Raw genomic sequence first — 24,930 nt, forward strand, 5'->3', positions numbered from 1 at the left:
TTCAGTTTAATCAAAATCGGCGAATCGTGTTTCAGCCGGATTTTGCGAATTATTCACATAAATTGTTCCGGACGCATCGCGCTCTCTTCTCTCCCTCTCCCCAAATTATTTTTGCTCCCGCTTTCTTCTTCCTCTCGTCTTCACACTCCTTCTCCCTCTTTCATCTCCTTCTCCCTTTTCCGGCCTCTGTTGTAGAGCCGAACCTTTGTCACAGTTACCTGCCACCGCTACGACGCAGGTAAAGCCAAGCCTCCGTCACAGTTGCCTGCCACCGCTTTGTCGCAGTTACCTGTGTCGCAGAGCTAAGACTCCATCACAGTTGCCTGTATCACAAAGCTGAGCCTCTCGGCCACTCCGTCGTAGAGCATCCAATCGGAGCAGTGGCAATTGTAGGACCTTCGGGGTACCGTCGCCTCTAGTATACCGTCAGAGCGCCGTCTCCATCGCCGTTGCCTGCTAGTTAGCCCTGCCATTATCGGCGCCGTGAGGAAGACGACACTGTAATTTATTTTTTCCTAAGTTAGGAAAAATTAAACCAATATTATTTATTTATTATTTTTATTTTATTAATTACTATATTATATTATTAATTTAATAATGGTAATTAAAAATATTATTAAATCAAATATTTGATCAATTATTTTGGTTTAATTATCCAATTTTTTAGAATTAATTATCCCATTTATAAGGGTAATAACCATATTTATTTTGGTTAATTATTTTTTAATGTATATATTCTATTTAAATATATTATAAAAAAATTACTCATTCTCTTATTTATATCATATTTTTCATTTTAGGACACTAACACTAAAATATATTTTCTATTACACTTAAACTCGTTTACACTAATACCCAAGGATAAGTTGAAGTTGAATCAATTCATTTAAAGTCTAATTTCATTTTAACCGATCATTTAAAGGAGCTTACGGCAATTGACTTCATCTGTTCAATTTGGATAATAAAAAATAAAGACATCGTGGTATACAAGTTGGAAACATTAGCTCATGCTGTGTTGGAAAAATACCACCCGCCTACAATAATAGTTTTTTTTTTATTAGAAAGAGGAGAAAAGACTATGGTCTTATTATAAGATTTACATGGAAGGGTTTAAGGTTCCTTTTACGCATAAACAAATGATCAATCACCATTACTTGTTCTAGTCTTCAATAATCCCATTTTTCTGTGATAGAATATAAATATAACATCATTTTAAGTATGATAAAAAATAATTAAAGGTGCATATATAAGATAAGTCTTGGATTTGAAGGGAGCAAACCATACTTAACATCACTCCTTAACAACTTCAATGCCTTCATATCTGTCATACTTGCTTTGGGATTAGAATGCCAACTTGGGAGGTAAACTACACAGAAACCACAAGACTGAAGCCCTATCAATGGTGTCACCTTCCACAGAATAATGCCTGTCAACTCTTGCAAAGCTAGCCATACTTGAGCTCGAGCTCGAGAGTAACCCCCAAGATAAAACTGTACATGTCAACACAGAAAAGAATTCGAATGTGTCCAATTTCAGGCACCACGGAAAGCTAAAAGACCTGCATGGAAAAGATTAGACTATATTTAAACTCTATAACAGATCCTCACCCCAAGAAGCACATTACAATTAGAAACTACTGTAGGTCATTAGATTTTTCTTTTTTCTTTTTCTTTTTCTTTTTCTTATTCATGCAAAACAGCTAAGTCAATCGCAGCCAATGAGAATAATCATTACCAATGTGATAAATGTATAAGAGCTACTCACTGTCGATCAACCATGAAAACCCAATTTCAGTCTGCACCATTATTCAGAATTCTAGGAGTTGTTTTAATGATGAAATTAGTAACCTAAATCAATAGTACAGACAAAGGAAGCTTTCTTCATGTTCATAATTATGATATCCACAAGCAAAAAAAAGAGGTGCCCATTATTCTCTGTAAATCACCCCACTAACTCCTGTGGGTTTATGTGCAGTGGTGCTACAATGATGTGGTACAGCAAAGACTTAACCTTTCCTACTCAGGATTTCCCTCTCTGCTCTGGCAAAACAATCATACCCGTATGCTCAAGGAGCTGATAAGTCCAAACATGTTATGCCACAAAAAGAAAATAAAATTATTTTACCACTTCTATTATTCAGTTTTTTAATCATGCTGTTAAATATCATTGTTTGCCTTTATAGTCAGTTTTTTAATCATGCCGTTAAATATCATTATTTGTCTGTATAGTAAATGTTGAGATGCATACTTTTTTTTTTTTTCACAATGTGGTAGCTTTATTCCATTACTGAGAAAAATAATTTACAAGGGGTTGCCCCTTAATTACAAGGGAAGGGAGGACCCACAGTGATTTGATGACGGGAAACTCCCACTCTAGCAAATGAGTCAGCCAGACTATTGGCTGAACAAGGCACAACCCTGCATTCCACCCTCAAAGAGCATGACATATCAAAGTTTTCATCAAACACATGTGAAAGCCTTCGAGGGGGAGATTTTTTACTTGCCCAGCTCAAGGGACCAGAAGGAGATTGCTTCACCAAACGGACACCATGCATACTACCACAATATCACTTAGCCATGGAAGGTCTTAAGTCAAGAAGTCTAGAGAAAAATAAAGACAAATGACCAAATCAACCATATTCAAAGGTAAAGTTCTCACCTAAGAGTATTACTGTACACACAACCCCAGAAGTTATGAGCATAGGAAATCGACTGTTATGAGTAAAACACTGAAACAGTGGAAATGTTCTCTTTAGAGCTCCGGACCAGCCAAACAAGCGCCCAGAGCTTGCCAACCTTCCAAAATATCTGGAAGTTAAACTCATCCAAGCATGATTAGCCTGTTGAAAAATAAACAAGCAGCAAAGGAAAGCACATAAGGCACAAATTTTAATAATTCGCCTTAAAGAAGAAAAGAAACCATCAGTAAATATCTCACCTCAAATAGCTTCTGTATATGAGAAATATATGAATAAATATGAGATCAATCAAACAAAACAAATTCTGAAAATTTCTTCTATAAAAATGTTAGCATCCTAGAGCCTCATGTTGAAGAGATTCATAGGAGGCAATAGAAGAGGTAAAATATGATAAAAACAGAGCACAGAGAGAGAGCAGAAGAGATGGTGATGAAGAGGGTAGCCGATGGTGGTCTTCCTCCCGAACCTCCTAGTTTATTTATAGTAAAAAAATTTATATATTGTTCTCAGTTTCCTAGTCTGCATGAGATTCAACCAGTTTCATAAATATTGTCATAGGACTGAACTGCCTGTTTGGACTGAACTCTAGCAGTACTCAAAGAGATAATATTTCAACTTCCTTTCTACTCAGTTTAACCCAATCCAATCTCTGACCCAGTGTGGTGGCAAGGTCCTGTTGAACCCGGGTCAACCACGTTTCATTCCCAGTAGATCCTGTGATGCTATCACTTGTAACCATAATTTAGTTTTTTATAAAGATGAAATAAAAATAAAATAAACAACACATAGATCATGGAAGATTTCTATCCCACCCCTTTCCCTTCCTTCCACTGGAGGGCCACTACCATCCTTTAAGAAGACATACACCAGTTTGCATAATTACAATTGTATGCCATCTTTATGGAAATTATCCTTATTTACTAGTCATGCCACCCCTACACACGTGGGTATCTTTTAACAACTGAGAAAGACATTCCAAGTGAGAAAGCCATGTTCCAGATGACCTTCTCCCTATGATGCAGTTGGAATCACTACAGGCTAGTCTATCCAACATAAAAGTTGAACTGAACAACCATTACTACAGGCTAGATTCACATAGATCACCAAAATGAGATTCTAACATATTGAGGTGATAATCACATTAGACAAAATGCAATGATATAATATGATCCACAAGCACAATGGTTGAGATTCCCATGGGCATCTAACCAAGAAATATATGACCAGAGAATGAAAAAGAAAAAGACACTTCCCAAAATCTTATACACACACAATGACTTTCTTTGGTGAGAACATCTATTTGTTAGCACACACTGACAACGGCTAGCTAATACAACCCAAGAGACCGATCTGTTGGGCGCGGAAAGCTACCGCCTACAAGAGTGGACGGAACCACTCTGACACCCACCCCGCCCATTCTTGACCGCCTCTCATAGGATTCGAAAGCGGGATGTGGCGTGCCCAACTCTGATACCATGACAACAGCTAGCCAATACACCCAAAAGACCGATCCGTTAGGAGCGGAAAACTACCGCCTACAAGAGTGGACGGAACCACTCTGACACACACGAGTATGAATAATTTTTTTCACTTTTTCGAATGTTGAATACACACGCACACGTGCCCCTTAACCCCTGGTGAGACTTTGATCCAGGACCTCACAATAGAAACTCCCCCATGTCACCATTGAACCAAAGGCCCAAGTCACCCTCTGTAAGAATCCTCATTATCTTTTTCTCAATTTTGGCATTATTGATTTCCTAAAAGCTAAAAGAATTTCCAAATATTACAAGTTACAACCTGTTGATAAAGTTTTAGCTTAGTTTCAAAGGGGAAAAAACAAATTCCCATGCAATTAAGTTCTGGAACTAAAATAGGAAAATTTTCTTTTCAGGCCAATATCCAGAACTAGGCAACAATGGCCGGACAGTTTTAAAAGGTTTTTTTTGACAAAAAACAATGATATATAACTTTCACTATTTTTCTTTTTGAATATAAAATCCTCACAATTAAAACCTTTCAGTTTAGGAAATCAGATGTTAGACATCATCTAAGACATTTGAAACATATAATATTTGGCAAAACTTTCATTGCTTACAATAAAACATATGATACTGTAAACAAAATCAACAAAAAATGAGTTTGATCTACTAATCCCAGTTTCCATATAAGAGAATTCGAATGCCACCAAACTTCAAGTACATTAGGAGAAGAAAGACATACCTGCTCAATTTGGGATAAGTCAACACCTGATGATAATGGTAATTTCTCAATCTCAAGCACATGCTCATCAGTCACCTCCCCATCTTTCCTCCTTTTAGTAGAACTTCTAGTCATCATCTTTGTTCTGGATGTCAACCATAAATTACGCAAATACACCAAAAAATCTACTCTGCTGAAGAACCCAGACTGTGAAAATTCACATTCATTGCCTCTTGGAGGTTCTTCAAGTAAGCCAGAAGATTGACCTGGCCTAGTCAAATAATGAGATCCCACTCTTCTTAACTTACTTTCATTTAGAGAATTGAAGTTATGATCCTTATGTTTTACACCATTAAATGTTTGTTCACTTTCTTCCATTCTCAGCTCAACGATTTCATCACTCTTGTCAATGAGACCCGAGGGAGTTGTTGAATCAAGAAACCTTCTCATAATATTATTATGTGAATCATATTGAACTTGTTTGTCCATGGAATTAGATCCAGAGAGAAACAAGGCTAATCCATCTTTGTCTTGCTTATTTAGACCTGCCCAATGCATATTCTTGTCCATATCTTCACTGGTTGGGTATCCCAAATTTTTTTCTATGACAGCAATTTGTTCCCTGATTGCTCTGATGAACTGGTGGTGCCTCGATACTGCTTCTTCCCTCAATTGAGATCTAGCCGATAAGGAAGACAGATCGATAGCTCTCTCAAAATCCTCCAACTAATAAAAAGCCCAAAAATCTAAATAGGGTTAATAAGCATTGCAAAAGAAATTTCAGATAAAAAAGAACAAAGATGGAGATATTTATGCTGCACATACCTGCCATTTAGTAGTTCCAAGTGCAGTTACCAGATCACGTTCATGGTAATTTATTAAAGCAAGTAGCTTAGGGTCTGAAGGATCAGTCTGTAGAAGACTTCGATCATGCAACAGCATACGAAATATTGATTCCATCCTAAAATGACCGAAGAAAGAAAAGATTTATCAACAATGTATAGACTGCTCATTCATGCTTTCAAATGGACTGACTTTATTTTACCAATATAAGTATATTCTATGAATTCAGTGTTAGTATAAGAAGAATAATTTTAGCATTTAAGTACTGTCGAACTTGCAATCAACATTGTTCTCGTATTTATAAAATTTAATTTAATTTATAAGAGAAAGGAAATATCTTGCTTCTCCTACTCTCCTCTTTTTTTCTTCTCTCCTCTACTTTCCCCTTCAGTTCACTCTCTCTTCCTCTCTCAACATTGAACAATGATTCCAATAAACATACTAACTCTACTGTTGAAGCATTCTGGAGACAATCAAATATATTGTTAATCAAATTTCAAAACATATATGACATTGATATAACTTCAAACCCAGTGAGCCTCTTAAATTTCATGTTGAAACAGATGTTACACGTAGCTGTTAACCTCTTTACAAGAATGGGAATTAGAACTTAAACTAAGAAACAAGATGATTGATCAAATCGAGTTTCTTAGACAGGATAAAACAACAGGAGGCAAGCTTTATTTGGGGTAGGATAACTCGGTTGCAGCTGTTGACGTATTCACATCTGACACTTTCCCTCTTTTAACTCTTTTTCAGTGAAAATAAGATCTCCAAATTCCTATCATAATTATTGCATCAGTGGCAAAAAGACACCACAATACACCACAGAACTGAAGGTAGCAAAGAATGGCATCTGCCTTCTAATTGTAGCGATTTTGAGAAGTAAAGGTAAGAAAATAGCAGCAAAAATAACAGCCTCTTAACAAGTGGGATAAGCAAATTAAGAGGGAACAAAAACCCATCATCCAAAGCTGCAATGAAAATAAGGAACCCCAAAATCAATTAACCATCCAAGAACTCTGAAAATTTTAAAAAACATAATAATAACAATCTAAAATGACTGACCTGTCGGCTGAATCTTGTACAACTTCAGCAGCAGAAAACAAGGGATCAGACTCCCAGCTCTTAAAATTCGCCATCTTCTATTCTCACATCGCAAGAACCCGAGAAATTGCCCAGGCTTCAACTATTTGGAACAAATGTCATCCATCCGAAGCTCGGAGCAGGAGAGAGGATAAAAAGAGCTTCAAAAAAGCTCTCCAAAATAATCAAAGCGCGTAAAAGTTTCCTCAATTTAAATGCCTACGTAGATTTTATCTCCGCGGGTAGCCCCCGCAAGAAGCGGAGACGGCGATTTGGGGCTTTCCTTCTCCAAGCCGAATCTCGGTGATCATCCGACAAAGCTGTAGCTCCTTCCAACCTCTACTGTGTGCTTTGATCCCCTGTTCGTTTTCAGCGACTCGACAGTTGGAGGGAGACACGTGTTTCTTTTAGTTAGATACTATTTCTACAACTTTAACAATTTTGAGTTCTTATAAAAGAAAAATGCAAACATGAGCAAGAGAAAACTGCAGTGCTTGCAATTCTGAAAAACAAAGTTTAAATTCCTTGGAACATTAAGCACATCTTCATCCTGCTGCACCCACGTGAGATTTCTTGGTGTTTTGAACTTCTTGTCCATTTGAGTGTTCTCGATGATCTAAGATTCGATTGATTTCTTTTTTCAATTCGTCAGGTGTAATTTTGCCATACCATCTTCTCTACTCACGAGAATTTCAAAGGCCAGGACTCTCTGAACTCTGTCGCCCTTACTGTTGGGTTCAGGGCCATTTATATTGATATTGAGCTGATATTAATGGAAAAATTGAAGCTAACACCGAACCATGTAAACATGTTAAACAGGAGCCAGCATCTGATATCAGGTGTGGCCATATCATTGACTCATCTCTTATATCATTTGATAAGTCTCAATTTTTTGAAGTATTATATCTATCTTTAGACATTTTCTATGCGGGGCAAGGTATGTTGTTTAATTTTATGTTACTGATCATAGAGTTTAGTATAGAAATAAAGAATGAAAAGAAGAATAGAGATGAAGAAGAGAGGAGAGGAGAGAGGGAGAAGACGAAGAATAGGAAGAGAGGAGACATAAGTGAGGAAGAATTCTCAATTCATCATTAATCTCCCTCTTTATTTGGTTACAATAAGTAAATAAATAAATGAGAATTCAAAATTTAATCTAGATAAACTAATTGTTAAATCTCCTAAAATCAGGGAAGACGAGATAATTAAAATAAATTAAATTAAAATAATTTTTTTATGAAAATACAGAGTCAATCCAACCACAATGTGGTGGATCCTAATGGTGTCCTATGCCTCCGAGTCTACACTCAAGCCATTGGTGGCATACTAGTGTCCCCACCAACTCTCCCGAGGTAGGCAAATCTCAACTCTATTGAGTGTAGCTTCTGGTGGCTTAGATGGTACTCTAGCAAAGCTGGTGGCTCAAATCCAAGGACTGCAAGGGTGGGAATAGGCATTATATCAGATGATATAATAGATTCAGGAGTTGGACAAAAATGATCATTAGGAATGTATGAATGACCCCTATATGCTATCAAATCCTCGATGTTAAAAGTGGAGTTAATTCCAAATTCAGGTGGCAAATCGACAACATAAAAATTAGATCTCACTCTTTACAACACCTTAAATGGTCTTGCGCTCCGAGCTTGCAGCTTTCAAGTATACCTTGAAGGTAATCGCTCATGTTGAATTTGAACCATAACACAATTATGCTCATTAAATTCTTTAGCATGTTTGCACATAGCAACATAAATTTTGTACTCGGCATTACTTGCATAAATATTAAATTCAACATGCAATTCTTGGAATTAACATGTAAAAGAAGTGGCAAAAACTCTAGCATGGGGGAGACATAGGTATGAGGTCTAAAGGTTTCTTTTGTTGATACCCATGGAGAACTTGAAATAGAATCATACCCATTGCATATTCATGAGTTGTTGTATGAAAATTGTGCAACTGGAAGAATTTAAGTCCAATGTCCGATGATGGTCACCAACCAGGTATCGAGGTAGGTTCCCTAAACTACAATTAACAACTTTAGTCTAATCATCAGTTTTTGAATGGCAAGAAGTAGAAAAATTCAATCGTGTACCTAATAAGTGCCACAAAGCTTTCCAAAAGTGGCTCATAAAAAGGACATCCCCATTAGAAACTATAGTCTGAGGAAGACCGTATAGCTTGTAGATCTCATTAAAGAATAGTCAAGTGACTCTAGATGCATTGAAAGTTTTAGCGCAAGGGATAAACTGAGCTATCTTGGAAAAACGATCTACCACAATAAAAATAGAGATTTTTTCTAAAAAGCAAGTGGTAGACCTAAGACAAAGTCGATGTTGAGGTCTTGCCAGAGGTACATAGGGATTGGTAGGGGTGTATATAACCTAGTGTTTTATTTTTTATGTTTACCCAAATAACATATCCTACACTGTCCAACCAGTTTGTGACATCCATTTTTAAGCACGGCCAGTAAAATCGACTTTCCACCTCCTCAATCATTTTATTCTGCCCAAAATGTTCATCGAGTCCTCCCGCATGGAGTTCCCAAACCAAAAAGTCTTGCACTAACGTACAAATAACGCATAGCTTACTTGCTCAAAATAAATAGTCATCCTAGAGATAGAAATCATCGATGAGGCGTTGTTGTCCCTCTCGCAATTCAGTGTACACTTTACCAAAATTAGGGCAGGAAGCGTAGTCATCTATGATTTTTTCAAAACTAATAACTTGCACACTCATAGCAGACAACAAGCTAATCCTGCCACTAAGGGCATATGCTACTTTATTCACACTTTCGGATTGGTGCTTCAAGACAAAAGAGTATGTTTGTAGGTACTTAACCCATGGCCCATGCCTAGAATTAAGTTTATTTTGAGAATAGAGATATTGAAAGGCCATGTGATCGAAGTACAAGGCAAATTCATACGAAAGGAAATAGTGACGTCAATAACGTAAAGCTCGCACAACTGCATAGAATTCCTTATCATAGGCCAAGTATTTTTGTTTGGCATCATTAAGTTTTTCACTAAAATATGCGATCTGATGTCACTCTTGACTCAATACCTATTTTGATACTTAATGCATCACAATTGATTCGAAAACCATTAAAAATTCAGGTAATATCATAATAGGTGTCTCTGTCATACGTTTCTTAATTTATTAGAAAGCGCAAAAGGCAGTTTTCGACCACAAGAACTCCTCTTTCTTCATGCAATATGTCATGATGGAACTAAATCCCCTGATAAATCATCGATAAAAAGTGGTTAAACCATGAAAGCTACAAATCTCATGAATGGTAGAAGGTTCTGACCACTCAAGGATTGTTTTTACTTTTTGGGGATCTATAGTGGTACCAACAGGAATGATCACAAAACCCAAGAACACTACTTTATTTGTCAAAAATGAGTATTTCTGAAAATTAGCATAAAGTTTATCCTTTCATAGCGTGTGGCATACGTGATGGAGATGGTCAAGATGTTCGTATTTAGTTTGACTATAGATGAGAACATAACCAAAATAGACTACTAAAAACTTACCAAAAAATGGTCGAAGTACTTGTGTCATCATCCTCATAAAAATATTGAATGCATTTGATAGTCCAAATGGCATGACCATCCACTCATACAATCAATCTTTTGTTTTGAAGGTTGTCTTCCATTCCTCATCGGGCGGATCTGAATTTAATGGTAGTAAATCTTAGAAAAAATAGTGGCTCCCACCAACATATCTATCATTAACCAGTGTTGGAGCTCAACAATTCCATCAGTGGAACTTGGCTTTGATACCAAACTGATACGCGATAAGGTGCGTTGTTTAATTTGATGATACCGATCGCAAAGTTTAAGATAAAAACAAAGAAGGAGAAGAAGAATAGAGACGATGACGAGAGGAAAGTAGAGAGAGAAGAGGAAGAACAAGAATAGAGAGTACATAAGAGAGGAAAGATTCTCAATTCATCATTAATCTCCCTCTCCATCCAGTTACAATCAATAAATAAAGAAATAGTAATTCAAAATTAACACTAGATAAAATAACCGTTAAATCTCCTAAAATCAAGGAAGACAAGATAAATAATTAAATTAAATTAAAATAAAAAAATTATGAAAATACATAGTCACTCAACCACAATGTAGAGGGTCCTGATGGGGCCATATACCTCTAAGTATACACTCGGATGATCATGGCATATTGGTGTCCCCACCAAATTTACACCTAAAAATCTTTGATCAAACTTTATTTTATAAAACTCATTAAATAGTGAAAATATTTTATTTACTTTTTGTAATGGATTTTTCTATGGCATTCACTAAAAACAACATAGACCAACTAACAAGGATAAGTTTGTATTTGCAAAAAGCAAAACTCAACCTCAAGCTCCCATATAGTCCACAAATTGTATCAAACCAACTCTCCTATCACATTCACCTTATTAATTAACAAAGTGCAGATGGATTAATAAGTTCAGTCTCATGTAACATGAGAAGCTTAAGCCTAGAATACAAAACATAAAATTATAGATTCTTAGTGAACATGATTCAACTACGAAAGATAGAGACAAAAAAGGAAGAAAATCCTAAAAACTTTGAAATCAGCAAAAGCCATTCTTTGAGCTTTCTGTCATACAACACTGCCAAAACTCATTAACTCGTAGGGGAAATTGTCAAGAACAGAAAATTTTGGGAATATCAATGTAACAAAGAACAGAATAAGTCTCACTTTGAAGGAATACATCTTAAAACAAGCACATCCATTCATAGCTATCGTCTTGTCCAAGTGAATCTTAAGTAGCAAACATGGCTAGAAAGCACATGTCGGAGTAGAGGCAAAAGAGGTATCATGAATCGGCTCCCCATTTTTTTACTACATTATCTTTCGCTGATAGCCTGGTTGGTGCTTCTTGACTCGATGAACTGTAAGAAGCAGACTCTAACGGGTAAATCTTTCCAGACAGAGATGCAGCTAGGAATGAAAGGCCATTTCTGACTCCACGCAAGGCAAACAAAATAGAGTTGAAGACAATGGCAAGCATTACTTGGCCTTTGGCTAGCAGAAGATACTGTTGACATGAAAATAAAGGGTTTTACAACGATTATTAAATACTCAGCACAAAAGCAGGAGGAAGGAAAGAGCAGATTTCTGTACCATGGCAAGAATACACAAGATGACAATGCTGGTTTGTTGTGCCTCTTCCCAGAAGCGCTCATTGTTAGACCAACCAAACCATCCACCTCCTCCAAACCAACCTCCACCAGAATTGCTGCCTCCACCACTCTGCTCTCTTTTTTGGATTTCTTTGTTCCATTTCTCAAACTCAGTCTTCTTCCCACCAAGTGCACCATCTAATGCCTTTCTAGCCTGTTCCTGCAAATAGTAAGGTTGAATTATACTGTCAGTGGTTGTCAAAGATAAAGAGAACCTTTAAACCAAAAAAAAAAAAAAACGAACCACACATCATAGAAAAAAATAATAAACAGTGGTACAGGAGATCTAACCATGCCATATCCTCTTTCTTTTCCTTTAATTTTATCAATGGAACCAATGCGACATCATTTAGACATATTGCCAGTCCCTAATGCTTCGACAACGGTAAACTGTTATGGGACTTGAATCAATTACTCATAAAACGATGCAAAGAAAAAGCATGGTACCACAAGATCTTTAGTTCTGTCGGCCTTCTGGCACTTGCTAAAAAATTTTCTCACATTCAAAAAATTGAACTAAAAATAGTCACTTGTAAGGTTCCACGTTGGATTCTGATATGGAAGGCCAAAGAAATGAACACCTAGAATTTTCTGAACAAACTACCACAGTAGAAAATCTTTGCAGACAGAACATGCTCTAAGGCTATACAAGCAAGTGGATTCTGATATAGTATAAGAGGGAAATGCAGACTTTAGTCATCCTGAAAACAAGTGGAATTATGGCCAAACTGCACTTTTCCACTCCAATGAAATCATTGGGCTCCAAATATTACCTCAAAATGACATTTTCAACTTAGAAAACAAGCAATATAAGCTTACTGCTAATAAATTTGACAACCTTAACTTCCGAAAACATAACTCATATTCCTCTTTCACCAATAAAACGCAGCTACTTCTTTTTCCATTGATATTTGTACTATGACTTAGATTTAGAAAGTTACAAGTAATTTTAAAAACAGAAAAAGAAGGACAGGAGGGTTTCAATCCCGGGTAGTGCAGTCAATATTTTGGCATTCGAAAAGAAATGAAATCAAGGAAATGACTGAATCCATGAAGGGGTCCGACAGCATGTCAGAAGAAAGCAGCTTCCTTCTCTGCTTTATCTTAGTTTGGCTTACAGTATACCTTCGTTTGCTAATCCAATCAATTACACTTCCCATTTTGAGAACTCAGTTCCTAATTTATCTTCATAATTCTCCAGTTTTATGTCCTTGCCTCTTTCTCATGAGTTCGAACTACATGCCCTTCTAAGAACAAACTTATAAGACTTGCAATTTCCGATTTCTTCAATCCCGCTTGCAAAGACAACAATCTTTTCAGATAAACGACCCCGAAAGAAAACTAGTTTCCTTGGGCTGAATAGTGAAATTTCGAGGTTATTCCAGCAGTCCTTACACCAAGCAGACCAATGAAGAAAAAAACTCAACCCAAGATCTCCTAACTTATTCCAAAGTACTAACTCCAGTAATCAAGCACCTCAGTGATGAGAACATAACGGTCGTCGAAGTAAAATAAAACGCCAAAGCGAGAAACAAGTGAAGGTGTCCAGCACAGGGAAATGGAAGTCGACCATACCTGCCGACGATTATCCGAGAATAAGCAAGTATGTCTCCCCTTGCACTTGAGATTACGCTGCAGAATCTCCCATTTCGGGGTTAGATGACCGCCGCAAACGCGGTGGAGGGAGTTTTCTATAGGAACAATGGGTGACGGCGAGCAGAGGTTAAGCACCTGCGCCATGGTACGATTCTCCGTTTACTTCGCTAGTTATCATCTGTGGTTCTGGGTTAGAAGTCTATATTGCGCGAAGTGCGCTCTGCTCTCACGAAAATTCAAGTTCTTTTAGGGGTAAAAATGGAATTTAAGTCCTGAAAGTGATAATGAAAATGAAGGTGAGAGTACTTTAATCCGAAAATAACTCAAAACCTCTTAGTGTGAATTACTTACTAATTTTGAAGAAAACAAGTGAAATCACTCTACAATTCTTGTTTTGATCATTTTACTCTTTCACTCTTGCATTTAGATATAATCAAATTAAGCATTTGTTTAAGCATTTTATTTTATATATAATAAAATAAAATAAAATATTTAAATTTTAAAATTATTTATTAATTTAAACAAGTTCAAAATTATCTTGTAAAAATGAAATCTATCTCAGTAAGTAAAATTAATTAAATAAAAAACATTATTTATTAATTTTAAACAAGTTTAAATTATTTATTAATTGTTAACAAGTTAATTTTTATTTTAGTCTAGTTAAATAAAAATAAAAGTTAAATCTATTAAAGTAACTTTATACAATAAAATACCTTTTTTATTTATATAAATTATTTATTTTTAATATTATATTTAATGACTCTTGTAAAGCAACAATTTGATTAACATTTGGATATTATAAAATAAGGATTTGTTTAATCATTTTATTTTTATATATAAATAATCTTATTTTTTTAAAAAAATATTAATTTTAAAAAATTAAACATTTTAGTTTAGTTGAATAATACTATATTATAAAGTTAAATATATAAAAATAGTTTTATATAATAAAATAACCTCATTTATTTATAATTTTATTATTTTTATATCATATTAATTAATATTTTAAGACTGAGAAGTTAGATATTAAAAAATAACTATTTGATTAAGCATTTAGATATCATAAAATTAATTTTTGTTTACGTATTTTATTTTAATTAATTAATTAAATATATTTATTTTAAAATTTTCATTATTTGTTAATTCAAACAAGTTAAAATCTATCTTGACTTATTAATATAAAAGTTAAATAAAAATATCTTTTAAAATTTAAATCTATTATATTTATTAATAAATTTCTTATGTAGTTTTCGCTATACACTAAAAAAAAAAATCACTGTACTTTTCATTGTGTATATTAACACAAAAAAATAAAATAATTCATTGTCACTTTTAAAATGATTAAATGTCCGTAAGGAGGTCTCGGGGCCCAACAGCTGCCACCAAAACAACGGTTGAGATTCAAGAAATAACGGCCAACGTCGTTCATACCGTACTCTTTTAGTCTATTCACGGCCGGAGAAGAAGAGCAGGAGTCGCGGAGAAAGAAAAGCAAATTCGACCCTGGGTTTCGCTCACATACGCTGAGAGGAGCAATGTCCCGCTCTGTGCTTCACCGGTTGACTCCACTCATCTCCGCTCGCCTCCGGCAAAACCAGAGGCTTCTCACGGTCTCCTCCGCCGTAGAGCAATCTCCTTCTGAATCCCTTGATGTGGTACGGATGACAGAAAATTGCGTCCAGGTACTTCTTCTATCTCTTTGATTCTGTAGAAATTATTTCGTCCTGGTTTTGATCCCATCTTCGTAGTCAGTTTCGTCAAGTTTCCGCCTTTAATTTTTTATGGCTGTGGTTTTCTTTAATTGTTAGCTTTACTGTGGTGTGGTGATTAGAGTCTGGAGAATTGGATAAATTAGCGTCTCATTCAACGTCCGTAAAAGGAAGGGAAAGAATATGTCTAGAAAAACTGGGTTTAGATTTCTTATAGTATATACCTAACAGATTATTAAGGATCAATCGACCACATAAACTGGTGTAAGTCCCTTAAATTATTTATAGCCATATCATTGAAGTTTTAATTTGTCAGATTGGTACAGCGTAAGCACAACAGTACAGAGCGAATGTGTTTTGTGCTTTTTACTTCCCTGCCTCGTGATATTGATTATAATATATCAACTATCAAGAAAGTCCCACTCAAGTGCAGATTTGAACTAGGGGCTTGCTGTTGTGTTTGCAGAGAATGAAAGAGTTGCATACAAAAGATGCTTCTGCTGAAGGAAGAATGCTTCGTTTAAATGTTGTAGCAGGTGGCTGTTCCGGGTTTCAATACTTCTTTTTGCTAGATGATAAGAAGAATGAGGATGACAGGTTGCCTTTCAAACCTTCTCATTGGATGTAGTTACTTTTTCCTCTTATAAGCCTTTCATAATTTGCTGGGCAAACATTTCTCATCCTTGGACCTCTTATTTTTTTTAGAATTTTTGAGAAGGAAGGTGTTAAGTTGGTTGTTGACGACATATCATACGACTTTGTTAAGGGTGCAACTGTTGATTATGTTCAGGAGTTGATCCGTTCAGCTTTTGTGGTGAGAAGCTTTCCTTGTATAAATGCACATCTGCACCATTAAGCTTTTTGCATTTGCTACATATTTTTCTGCTTAGCCTGATAAAATTTTGACTGTACTTTGCAGTATCTGAGTTAACCTTTAGGAGCTAGGTCTTTATGTCTGAGAAATGCAATTGAATGATTACTAAAAGACTTGTTCTAGACCTCTATGCAAAGGACCCTTTTTAAGAGGTAGCACATATCTGTTGGAGCAGCAATTATTCTTTTATCTTGTTATGATTGATATAGGGATGGCAGTAGGCATGTTCTCAAGGCTTGCAAGACCCAGTCTCTGCCCACGAATTAAATTCCAGCCGCCCCCACTCTGCATGTAACATAGTTCACACCTAAACCTCCAATCCTACCATTTTTTAGAGGTAGAAGCTGACCCTGCCACCCCTGCTACTCAAAACACGTATTTTCTTCTGAAAAAAAAACACAAAACTATTAAGAAGGGAATTGTAGAATATTTGTAACTTTTTTCCTTGAAAAACAACTTAGGAGATGCCAACACTACCATATTAATACAACTCAACCTGCAGATCACCAACTCAAGACTAGAAATAGAATCATTAATTTCATTGTTTCAAAAAGAAATTCATTTTTTAGGCTAACACTAAGTTTGAACCGAATTCCAAAAAAATTACTGTAAGTATATACTGTTATATAAAGGAGTCTTTCATGTGTGCCTGCTCTGCTGTCTTCAAGGTGATTAACCAAGATTAATGCTAATAAAAAGAGTAGAATAAATGAGGAGGCTCAGACAAAGATTAAAATAAAAATTTGTGTTGGATCTCCTCTGAAAGAATTGGCAGCTAAAACACAACTCGCGAACCTCTTTGGAGCAGACACAGTGCCTACAATGGTAAAATACCTCACAGTTTGGTGCTGAGATCAATTTTATGGGAAAAAGGGGGAAACATGATTTAGGCAGGAAGCTGGACAGGAGGGAGCCTATCTGACATGTGATCCTGAACCTAAGCTGGAGTCATTTGAAGGGACTGGATACAGAAGATCTGAAGAGAGTTGAGGGATACATGTGAGAGCAAGAGGCAAAGACCACTTTGTTGTACTTCGCTCCAATCATCTAACCAAGATCAATTACAAATCTTGGATTCTGTAGTTTTTAGATTTTGAAGTATCTAGATCAATCTTAATGTTTTTTTTTAAAGTATTTTAATTCTTTTCTTAGAGACTTTTAAGTATGATATCCTGATGATTTGTGTTCTCATGGTTTTCAACTCCCAGAATTGCACCAGGAATTTAACTCTTCTTATTTAATCACCTGAAAAGTTTTCTTAATCAGAGAGCAGATCAAGTTGATTTGTTAGCTTTTTCTTTGTCTTCTCTTTGGTTATTGGTGTCTGAATTTTATATTGGTCTATCAAATAGTGACTTTTGATACGTTCTGACAAATATGTTTTCTTGTTTCCTTTACGACGCTTGATTCATCTATTGGTTTCAACTACCATGGGTCTTCGTAACAGTACACTAGAAACTGTTCATGAAGAAGGTATTCGTCCTTTAGAAAAGGCCTCCTTTGGAAGTTGGAGACAGCCACTTTAATTGGAGTCTATATGATTAATGGGCACTACAGTGTGCGTTCTGTATTGGAGTAATCTGCATTTTTTCAGATCTCACCTTTCCATATAGCTCTTACATTTCTTGTCTGTGATGCTAACTTATGTTAAACCTTCTCAATAAACCTACTATGGCTGTAAATGAGGTAAGACCTTAGCTACTCTTTTAAGTAAATCCCATTTCATTGTGACAGGTTACAACAAACCCAAATGCAGAAGGCGGATGCAGTTGTAAAAGTTCATTCAGGGCTAAACAATAGTCGGCACGGTGCAAATGGGAAGGAGTTTTCTTGCCGATACTTCTAATTTGGTCCTCTATAATTCCTAGCTATAAACCCTTCTCTATAAACGTCAGTAAAGACCCGTTATTAATGGGATTATTTTGATCCATATTTAACATTATTGTACCTCCGTCTCTTGTATAATGACCATTATTGTAGCAACATCACTGGTAACTGCTCTCACTCGAAAAAAGAAAAGTTAATATTTTCTACTATGATGATAGCATTTTGTATATTACATTTTTTATCTAGTTCTTAATTTCAGTCCTTTGTGCCATTGAAAGCCATTAAAATGCTTTTTAGTTTGTCTCGGGGAAGGAAATTCTTTTTGCTAGAAAAATTCTTGCATGTTTATGATATAAAAGCTGCTCAATGTGTCTCCTTTGTCTTAGAAGACGAAGTCGTTGTGTATGACAGGGCAGAGACATTTTGATTCTAAGGGGGGTTAGTCAACAAAATGAAAATTTGATCTTCATCTTCATCTTATGTATCTACATGATCTTCATCTTCGAAATGGGTGTTAGTCAAGACAACTTCATCTTCGAAATCTTTGAAATAGGGTGTTAGTCAAGACAACTTCATCTTCATCTTCATCTTATAGAAATTTAAAATTATTGATTTTAATAATTATAAAAATGAACTAATTAAACCAAAGTGTTTGAGTTAATAATATTTTAATTACCACTATTAAATCACTAATACAATAGAGTGAATAAAAAAAATTCTGATTAATGAATAAAAAATATTATATTAATAACATAAGATAGATTTGTATTGTATTAATTAATAATATATTTTGACATAATTAATGATGATATATTAATCAAATGCATACTTTAATTATATTTTATTTACCAGAGACTTAAATATGAAGTTTAATATAGTAATAAAATAAAATAAAATAATAAATAAATACATATACAACTTTTAAAATAACCTAAAAAAAATTATTCAAATAACGAGTTCGTGCCTTTAATATTACAATCAACGAGTTACAAGTTTAGTACATATAAATTACGCATGTTCAAAAGTAATAAGAGTAAACTATCATTTATCGTTCCACATGGATGTCGATATGGCATCTCGAAATTGTGCGGCTTTGTGAATTCTAATGCACTCTGCCTCCGAATGCTTGTTACTTGGCTACCCACATCCTCAAGATCATCGCAATCGTCACTGTCTGTATCATCCATTGCACCTAATTGGACCGCATCACCTCCTCCACTGAGCTCGCCACCCGAATCATCATCTTCATCTTCAAATATATCATCATAATCTTCTGCACGTATATAATTGTGCAATATGCAACAAGCATGTACAATTTTCACCTGGATCTTAAAAGAAAATGGAGGAGTGCCTTTTAATATTTGAAATCGAGCTTTTAAAGCACCAAAAGTTCGCTCAATAATATGCCGTAAAGATGAATGTCTTCGGTTGAATAATTCTTTTTCATTTCTAGGAATATTATCTCCAAATTCTTGCAGATGATATCGGGTTCCTCGATATGGAGCCAAAAATCCCGGAAGATTTGCATAACCAGCATCGACTAGATAATATTTTCCTATAATAAAAATTATATACCACATAAAATAATTGAAGATAAAATAGATAAAAAAGTACTGCATAAAAATATATTACTTACCTTCAGGTACAAAGATTTTATCTTGACGAGTCAATGCATCCTTCAATACACGGGAATCGGCTGCTGACCCCTCCCATCCAACAAGTACATAAGTGAATTGCATATCAAATGAACATGCAGCCATCACATTTTGTGAGAGATAACCTTTTCTATTCCAAAACCTTGGTTGATCTTCAAGTGGAATGTTGGCTTTGATATGAGTTCCATCAATAGCTCCAATACAATCCTAATTATACATTTTTAATTAATATTTACTAACTTTGTATATTAATGTAAAATTATTTAGTTATAGGAAGTGATGTTACCTTGAAGTAGGGATAAAATATTGAATTTGTTAAAATCTTCGAGTGTGTGCGTTCCAAAGGCCGTTTGACGTAATCAGAGTGAAGTTTGAGGATTGCATCCAACACCTTGTTGAAATACTTACTTATCATCCAGTTTGATCTATCAAACATCTCTGCTGTGACACTATACACTTGTCCTTGACCAACAGTTAGGAGGAAATATGCAAGTTGTTCTTCAACTGAGATGGTCTTTGTGGCTGATAAAAACCCTTTACTAGAAAGTATATCTGCGAATTTGTGAAATACCAGTTGGTTCATCCTATACACTTTACGAAATTTAACTGGAGATTTGTCTAGTGCCTTTTGCAAATACAATGGACCATTCATCCCACAAGAACGTGGTACACGTTTGTTGCAATGGTACATATAGTATCTTTCCATGGCGATCATCAAAGTTGTGAATGCAACCATAATTGCAACCTTTTCATCGTCTGTCATAGTATCCATGAAAATCCACAAATTCAATCACCTAAAATTCATAAACACGAGTAAACATCAATCTTCAATCATAACCTATTTGCAATCACACCTATAAACAACCATATTCATCCACATTCTCACATCCTACATTCAATCACATCCTACATTCATCCACATTCACACATCCTACATTCAATCACATCCTACATTCATCCCCATTCCCACATCCTACATTCAATCACATCCTACATTCATCGACATTCCCACATCCTACATTCATCCACATCCCACATCCTACATTCAATCACATCCTACATTCATCCCCATTCCCACATCCTACATTCAATCACATCCTACATTCATCCACATTCACACATCCTACATTCAATCACATCCTACATTCATCCACATTCCACATCCTACATTCAATCACATCCTACATTCATCCACATCCTACATTCAATCACATTCCACATCCATACTCAAAACACCATATTTATCTATGCAATATATAAACACAACAACATATCAAATTTAAATACAAACCATACTAATAAGTTTTGCAACGTCATAATTCAAATATCATGTCTACTACATAATAATATTCCAAAAAAATAGTGTATTTATAACGCATTACAATTAGTTTTCAAAACAAAATTTAAGCCACTCAACCCGCTCTTCCACTGTCATTTCCATAAACATGACCTTCTTAGTTGGTGTATCCAACCATGAAGGAGCGTGATACTTCAATTCTGTAGGCAAGTCCGGGATTTCCCTGAGGGCGTTGACGCAACCTCTTACAATATCGTCTTTCATCATGAAATTCTGAAATGTCTGAGCAATTCGATCTATTGCATCAAAAATTATGCTACTAGTGTCGTTATCGGGCATTTCGGTTCTCTTTCTACGACGACTTGAAGATGACCGTTTACTTCTTTCAGATTGATTACCTAGAGACTCATCCATGCTTAATAATGGTGATGGAGTATCCCTAACTATATCAACATCCACTGGCTCATCCATCGGGACATGTTCCGATTCACGGATCACCTCATCGCCCTGATCTACAAAGGTTGCAGCTCCTGACCCTACCGCTATTGTGTTTCCCACCACCACAGCTAATTTGTCGTATAGGGGGCAGCCTTCACGTCTGTACTTCTCAGCATCTTTATGCTCCTACAAGAATAAAACATTATTTAGACGTCTTGGAATAGAGTTATACTAACGCGAAAAACATAAAAAATATTTTATAGTACATCATATAGTCGAGCCATACAGATTTACTGACCTTTATGTAATCAAGCCATACAGAATTACATGCAGTAACTCGTTGTGTGGTTGCATCCCAACCAAACCCACTAGTGTTGATACAGCTCGTTACCGTTTGGTATGTTTTCTTCCATGCTCTTGTTCGATTCTTCACCTGCTCAACAGTTTTTTTCATGACTGTGTCTTCATTGAACTTATTTACACAGTCCATGTATACCTCATGCTTCCACACCCCGTTAGGCAACTTGTTCCCTAGATTGACCTGCTCGACCAAGAGATCGAGCATTTTGCTATCATCATCGTATGTCCAAATATCATATGTTCGACCACTTGGTTATCTTCTTGCAGCCATGTATAATCTAAATCTGATACGGTCCTCACGAAAAAAACTTTATCAGACAACCTTTACTCGTCACGGAAACACAAACCATAAAAAAAAATACCATGTCGTGGATATGTATAATACCCGAATCTCCTCGCCACATGGCAAAAACATTTCATAGCACTTCAAAAATTCTCAACAACATTCTCACACATTTCAAAATTAATTAAATTATTTTCACTAATGCATATGCACTAAACAATGAAAGCACACACATCAAATCCAAATTCAACGAAGACCCCTGGTAGAGCCCCATATAACTTCGCAGTCACTATGAACTGTACCTCGTCAGTGATGGGGGTTGGGTTTCGTTGGCTAATGGATGCCCGTGTATGCGACTCAACCTTGTTTGAATTGGACTAAAAACCCCTAAACACTAATTCCAAAACTTAATACCTTAAAGGCCCAAAACACAAACCATAAAAAAAATACCATGTGGTGGATATGTATAATACCCGAATCTCCTCACCACATGACAAAAACATTTCATAGCACTTCAAAAATTCTCAACAACATTCTCACACATTTCAAAATTAATTAAATTATTTTCACTAATGCATATGCACTAAACAATGAAAACACACACACATCAAATCCAAATTCACCGAAGACCCCTGGTAGAGCCCCATATAACTTCGCAGTCACTATGAACTGTACCTCGTCAGTGATGGGGGTCGGGTTTCGTTGGCTAATGGACGCCCGTGTAGGCGACTCAACCTTGTTTGAATTGGACTAAAAACCCCTAAACACTAATTCCAGAACTTAATACCTTAAAAGCCCAAAACACAAACCATAAAAAAAATACCATGTGGTGGATATGTATAATACCCGAATCTCCTCACCACATGGGAAAAACATTTCATAGCACTTCAAAAATTCTCAACAACATTCTCACACATTTCAAAATTAATTAAATTATTTTCACTAATGCATATGCACTAAACAATGAAAACACACACACATCAAATCCAAATTCACCGAAGACCTCTGGTAGAGCCCCATATAACTTCGCAGTCACTATGAACTGTACCTCGTCAGTGATGGGGGTCGGGTTTCGTTGGCTAATGGACGCCCGTGTAGGCGACTCAACCTTGTTTGAATTGGACTAAAAACCCCTAAACACTAATTCTAGAACTTAATACCTTAAAAGCCCAAAACACAAACCATAAAAAAAATACCATGTGGTGGATATGTATAATACCCGAATCTCCTCACCACATGGCAAAAACATTTCATAGCACTTCAAAAATTCTCAACAACATTCTCACACATTTCAAAATTAATTAAATTATTTTCACTAATGCATATGCACTAAACAATGAAAACACACACACATCAAATCCAAATTCACCGAAGACCTCTGGTAGAGCCCCATATAACTTCGCAGTCACTATGAACTGTACCTCGTCAGTGATGGGGGTCGGGTTTCGTTGGCTAATGGACGCCCGTGTAGGCGACTCAACCTTGTTTGAATTGGACTAAAAACCCTAAACACTAATTCTAGAACTTAATACCTTAAAAGCCCAAAACCCTAAACCCCAAACCCCCCCCCCCCCCCCTCCCCCCCCCCCCAAAAAAAAAAAAAAACCTAAAAAACCCTAGAGCTTAAAAACCATAAACCCCCCTAAACCTTAAAAACCATAAACCCCCCTAAACCTTAAAAATTATAATCCCTAAAATACCATAAACCCCTAGCCTAAACCTTACCCGAAACACAAACAATAAAAAAAAAAACTAAACCATCAAACCGTAAACCCTATCACCTACTAAACTCTAAACCCTAAACACCAATTCCAGGACTTAATACATTAAAAGCCCTAAACCCTACACCCTAATTCCAAACCCTAAACCCAAAAAACCTTATAGCTTAAAAACCCTAAACCCAAAAAACCTTATAGCTTAAAAACCCTAAACCCCCTAAACCTTTAAAACCCTAATCCCTAAAATACCCTTAACCATAAACCCTAATTACGCACTAAACCCTAAACCCTAATCCCTAAAATACCATAAACCCTAAACCGTAACCCTAAATCCCAAAATAATGCACAAATAACCCCCAATTACGCACTGAAAATAAATTTAAATCAAATAAAATACTAATTTAATGAAAAAAAATTCGGGTTTAGGCATACCTTCTGAAATTTGGGGAAATCCAAAGCCGAAGGGTGAAATCGAAGGGGAAATCCGAAGCCAAAGGGTGAAGCCGAAGGGGGAAATCCGAAGCCGAAGGGTGAAATCGAAGGGGGAAATCCGAAGTCGAAGGGTGAAATCGATGCCTAATAATCGAGACTAGCCAGAGAGATAAGAGAGTGGGAGGCCGAAAGGGAGAAGAGAGGGAGAAGACAAAGAAGAAAGGGAGGTCGGGAGGGAATAGAGAGAGAGAAGCGAGAGAGAGCTTGTCCGAGAGAAGAGAGGGAGTCACGGAGACGAGAGAGGGGGTGCGACAGAGAGGGCGAGGCCGAGAGAAGACCGAGAGTTGAAGCCGGAGACGAAAGGGAACTGAGATTGTGGCCGAGATCAACGTCGGGGACGCAGGGAGACGAAGGCCGAGAACAATGTCGGGGGCGCAGGGAGACGAGAGAGGGAAGTGAGTGCGGGAGAGAGGAAGAAAAAAGAAAAAACGACGCGCGATGGGGGGGGGGGGGGGGTGCGAGGAGAGAGAGCGAGGCCGAGGGCGTCGCCCGTCCTTCAATTCGAAGAAGATCAAAAAGGGTCTTCTTCCACATGATTGAAATTAAACCGTGGAGATGAAGGGCCCCTTCATCCCCTGCATCGAGATGAAGCTTCATCTGCGCTCCACTAACGACTTCAAGTAGAGAAGGGCGTTATGTGGTTGAAGATCATCT

The 24,930-nt window shown here is 36.3% G+C and overlaps 3 protein-coding genes across 4 annotated transcripts; 1 reads left to right on the forward strand and 2 right to left on the reverse strand.

Moving 5' to 3' along the window:
- Positions 1–1,222: 1,222 nt before the first annotated feature.
- LOC137957020 (uncharacterized) lies at positions 1,223–7,224 on the reverse strand. 2 transcript variants are annotated; one of them, XM_068804721.1, is made up of 5 exons: positions 6,812–7,224; positions 5,726–5,861; positions 4,922–5,626; positions 2,659–2,839; positions 1,223–1,490 (listed from the first exon to the last, which is right to left on the reverse strand). In XM_068804721.1, the coding sequence occupies exons 1-5, from the start codon at positions 6,883–6,885 to the stop codon at positions 1,342–1,344; spliced, it is 1,245 nt and encodes a 414-aa protein (XP_068660822.1). In that variant the 5' UTR covers positions 6,886–7,224; the 3' UTR covers positions 1,223–1,341. The 2 variants fall into 2 exon arrangements, with proteins under 2 accessions (XP_068660822.1, XP_068660823.1); XM_068804722.1 differs by having other exon boundaries at positions 1,398–1,558.
- Positions 7,225–11,490: 4,266 nt separating this feature from the next.
- LOC137956943 (uncharacterized) lies at positions 11,491–13,780 on the reverse strand. The gene is made up of 3 exons (XM_068804618.1): positions 13,603–13,780; positions 11,969–12,187; positions 11,491–11,882 (listed from the first exon to the last, which is right to left on the reverse strand). The coding sequence occupies exons 1-3, from the start codon at positions 13,765–13,767 to the stop codon at positions 11,661–11,663; spliced, it is 606 nt and encodes a 201-aa protein (XP_068660719.1). The 5' UTR covers positions 13,768–13,780; the 3' UTR covers positions 11,491–11,660.
- Positions 13,781–15,088: 1,308 nt separating this feature from the next.
- On the forward strand, positions 15,089–18,295 carry LOC137957084 (iron-sulfur assembly protein IscA-like 2, mitochondrial). Its single transcript, XM_068804789.1, has 4 exons — positions 15,089–15,305; positions 15,799–15,929; positions 16,038–16,146; positions 17,941–18,295. The coding sequence occupies exons 1-4, from the start codon at positions 15,159–15,161 to the stop codon at positions 18,004–18,006; spliced, it is 453 nt and encodes a 150-aa protein (XP_068660890.1). The 5' UTR covers positions 15,089–15,158; the 3' UTR covers positions 18,007–18,295.
- Positions 18,296–24,930: the final 6,635 nt, after the last annotated feature.

Source organism: Aristolochia californica, unplaced genomic scaffold (assembly GCF_029961685.1).
Source record: "Aristolochia californica isolate CCGP_79_NKW_82.1479 unplaced genomic scaffold, dmAriCali1.0.hap1 SCAF_2, whole genome shotgun sequence".
Classification (NCBI taxonomy): Eukaryota; Viridiplantae; Streptophyta; class Magnoliopsida; order Piperales; family Aristolochiaceae; genus Aristolochia; species Aristolochia californica.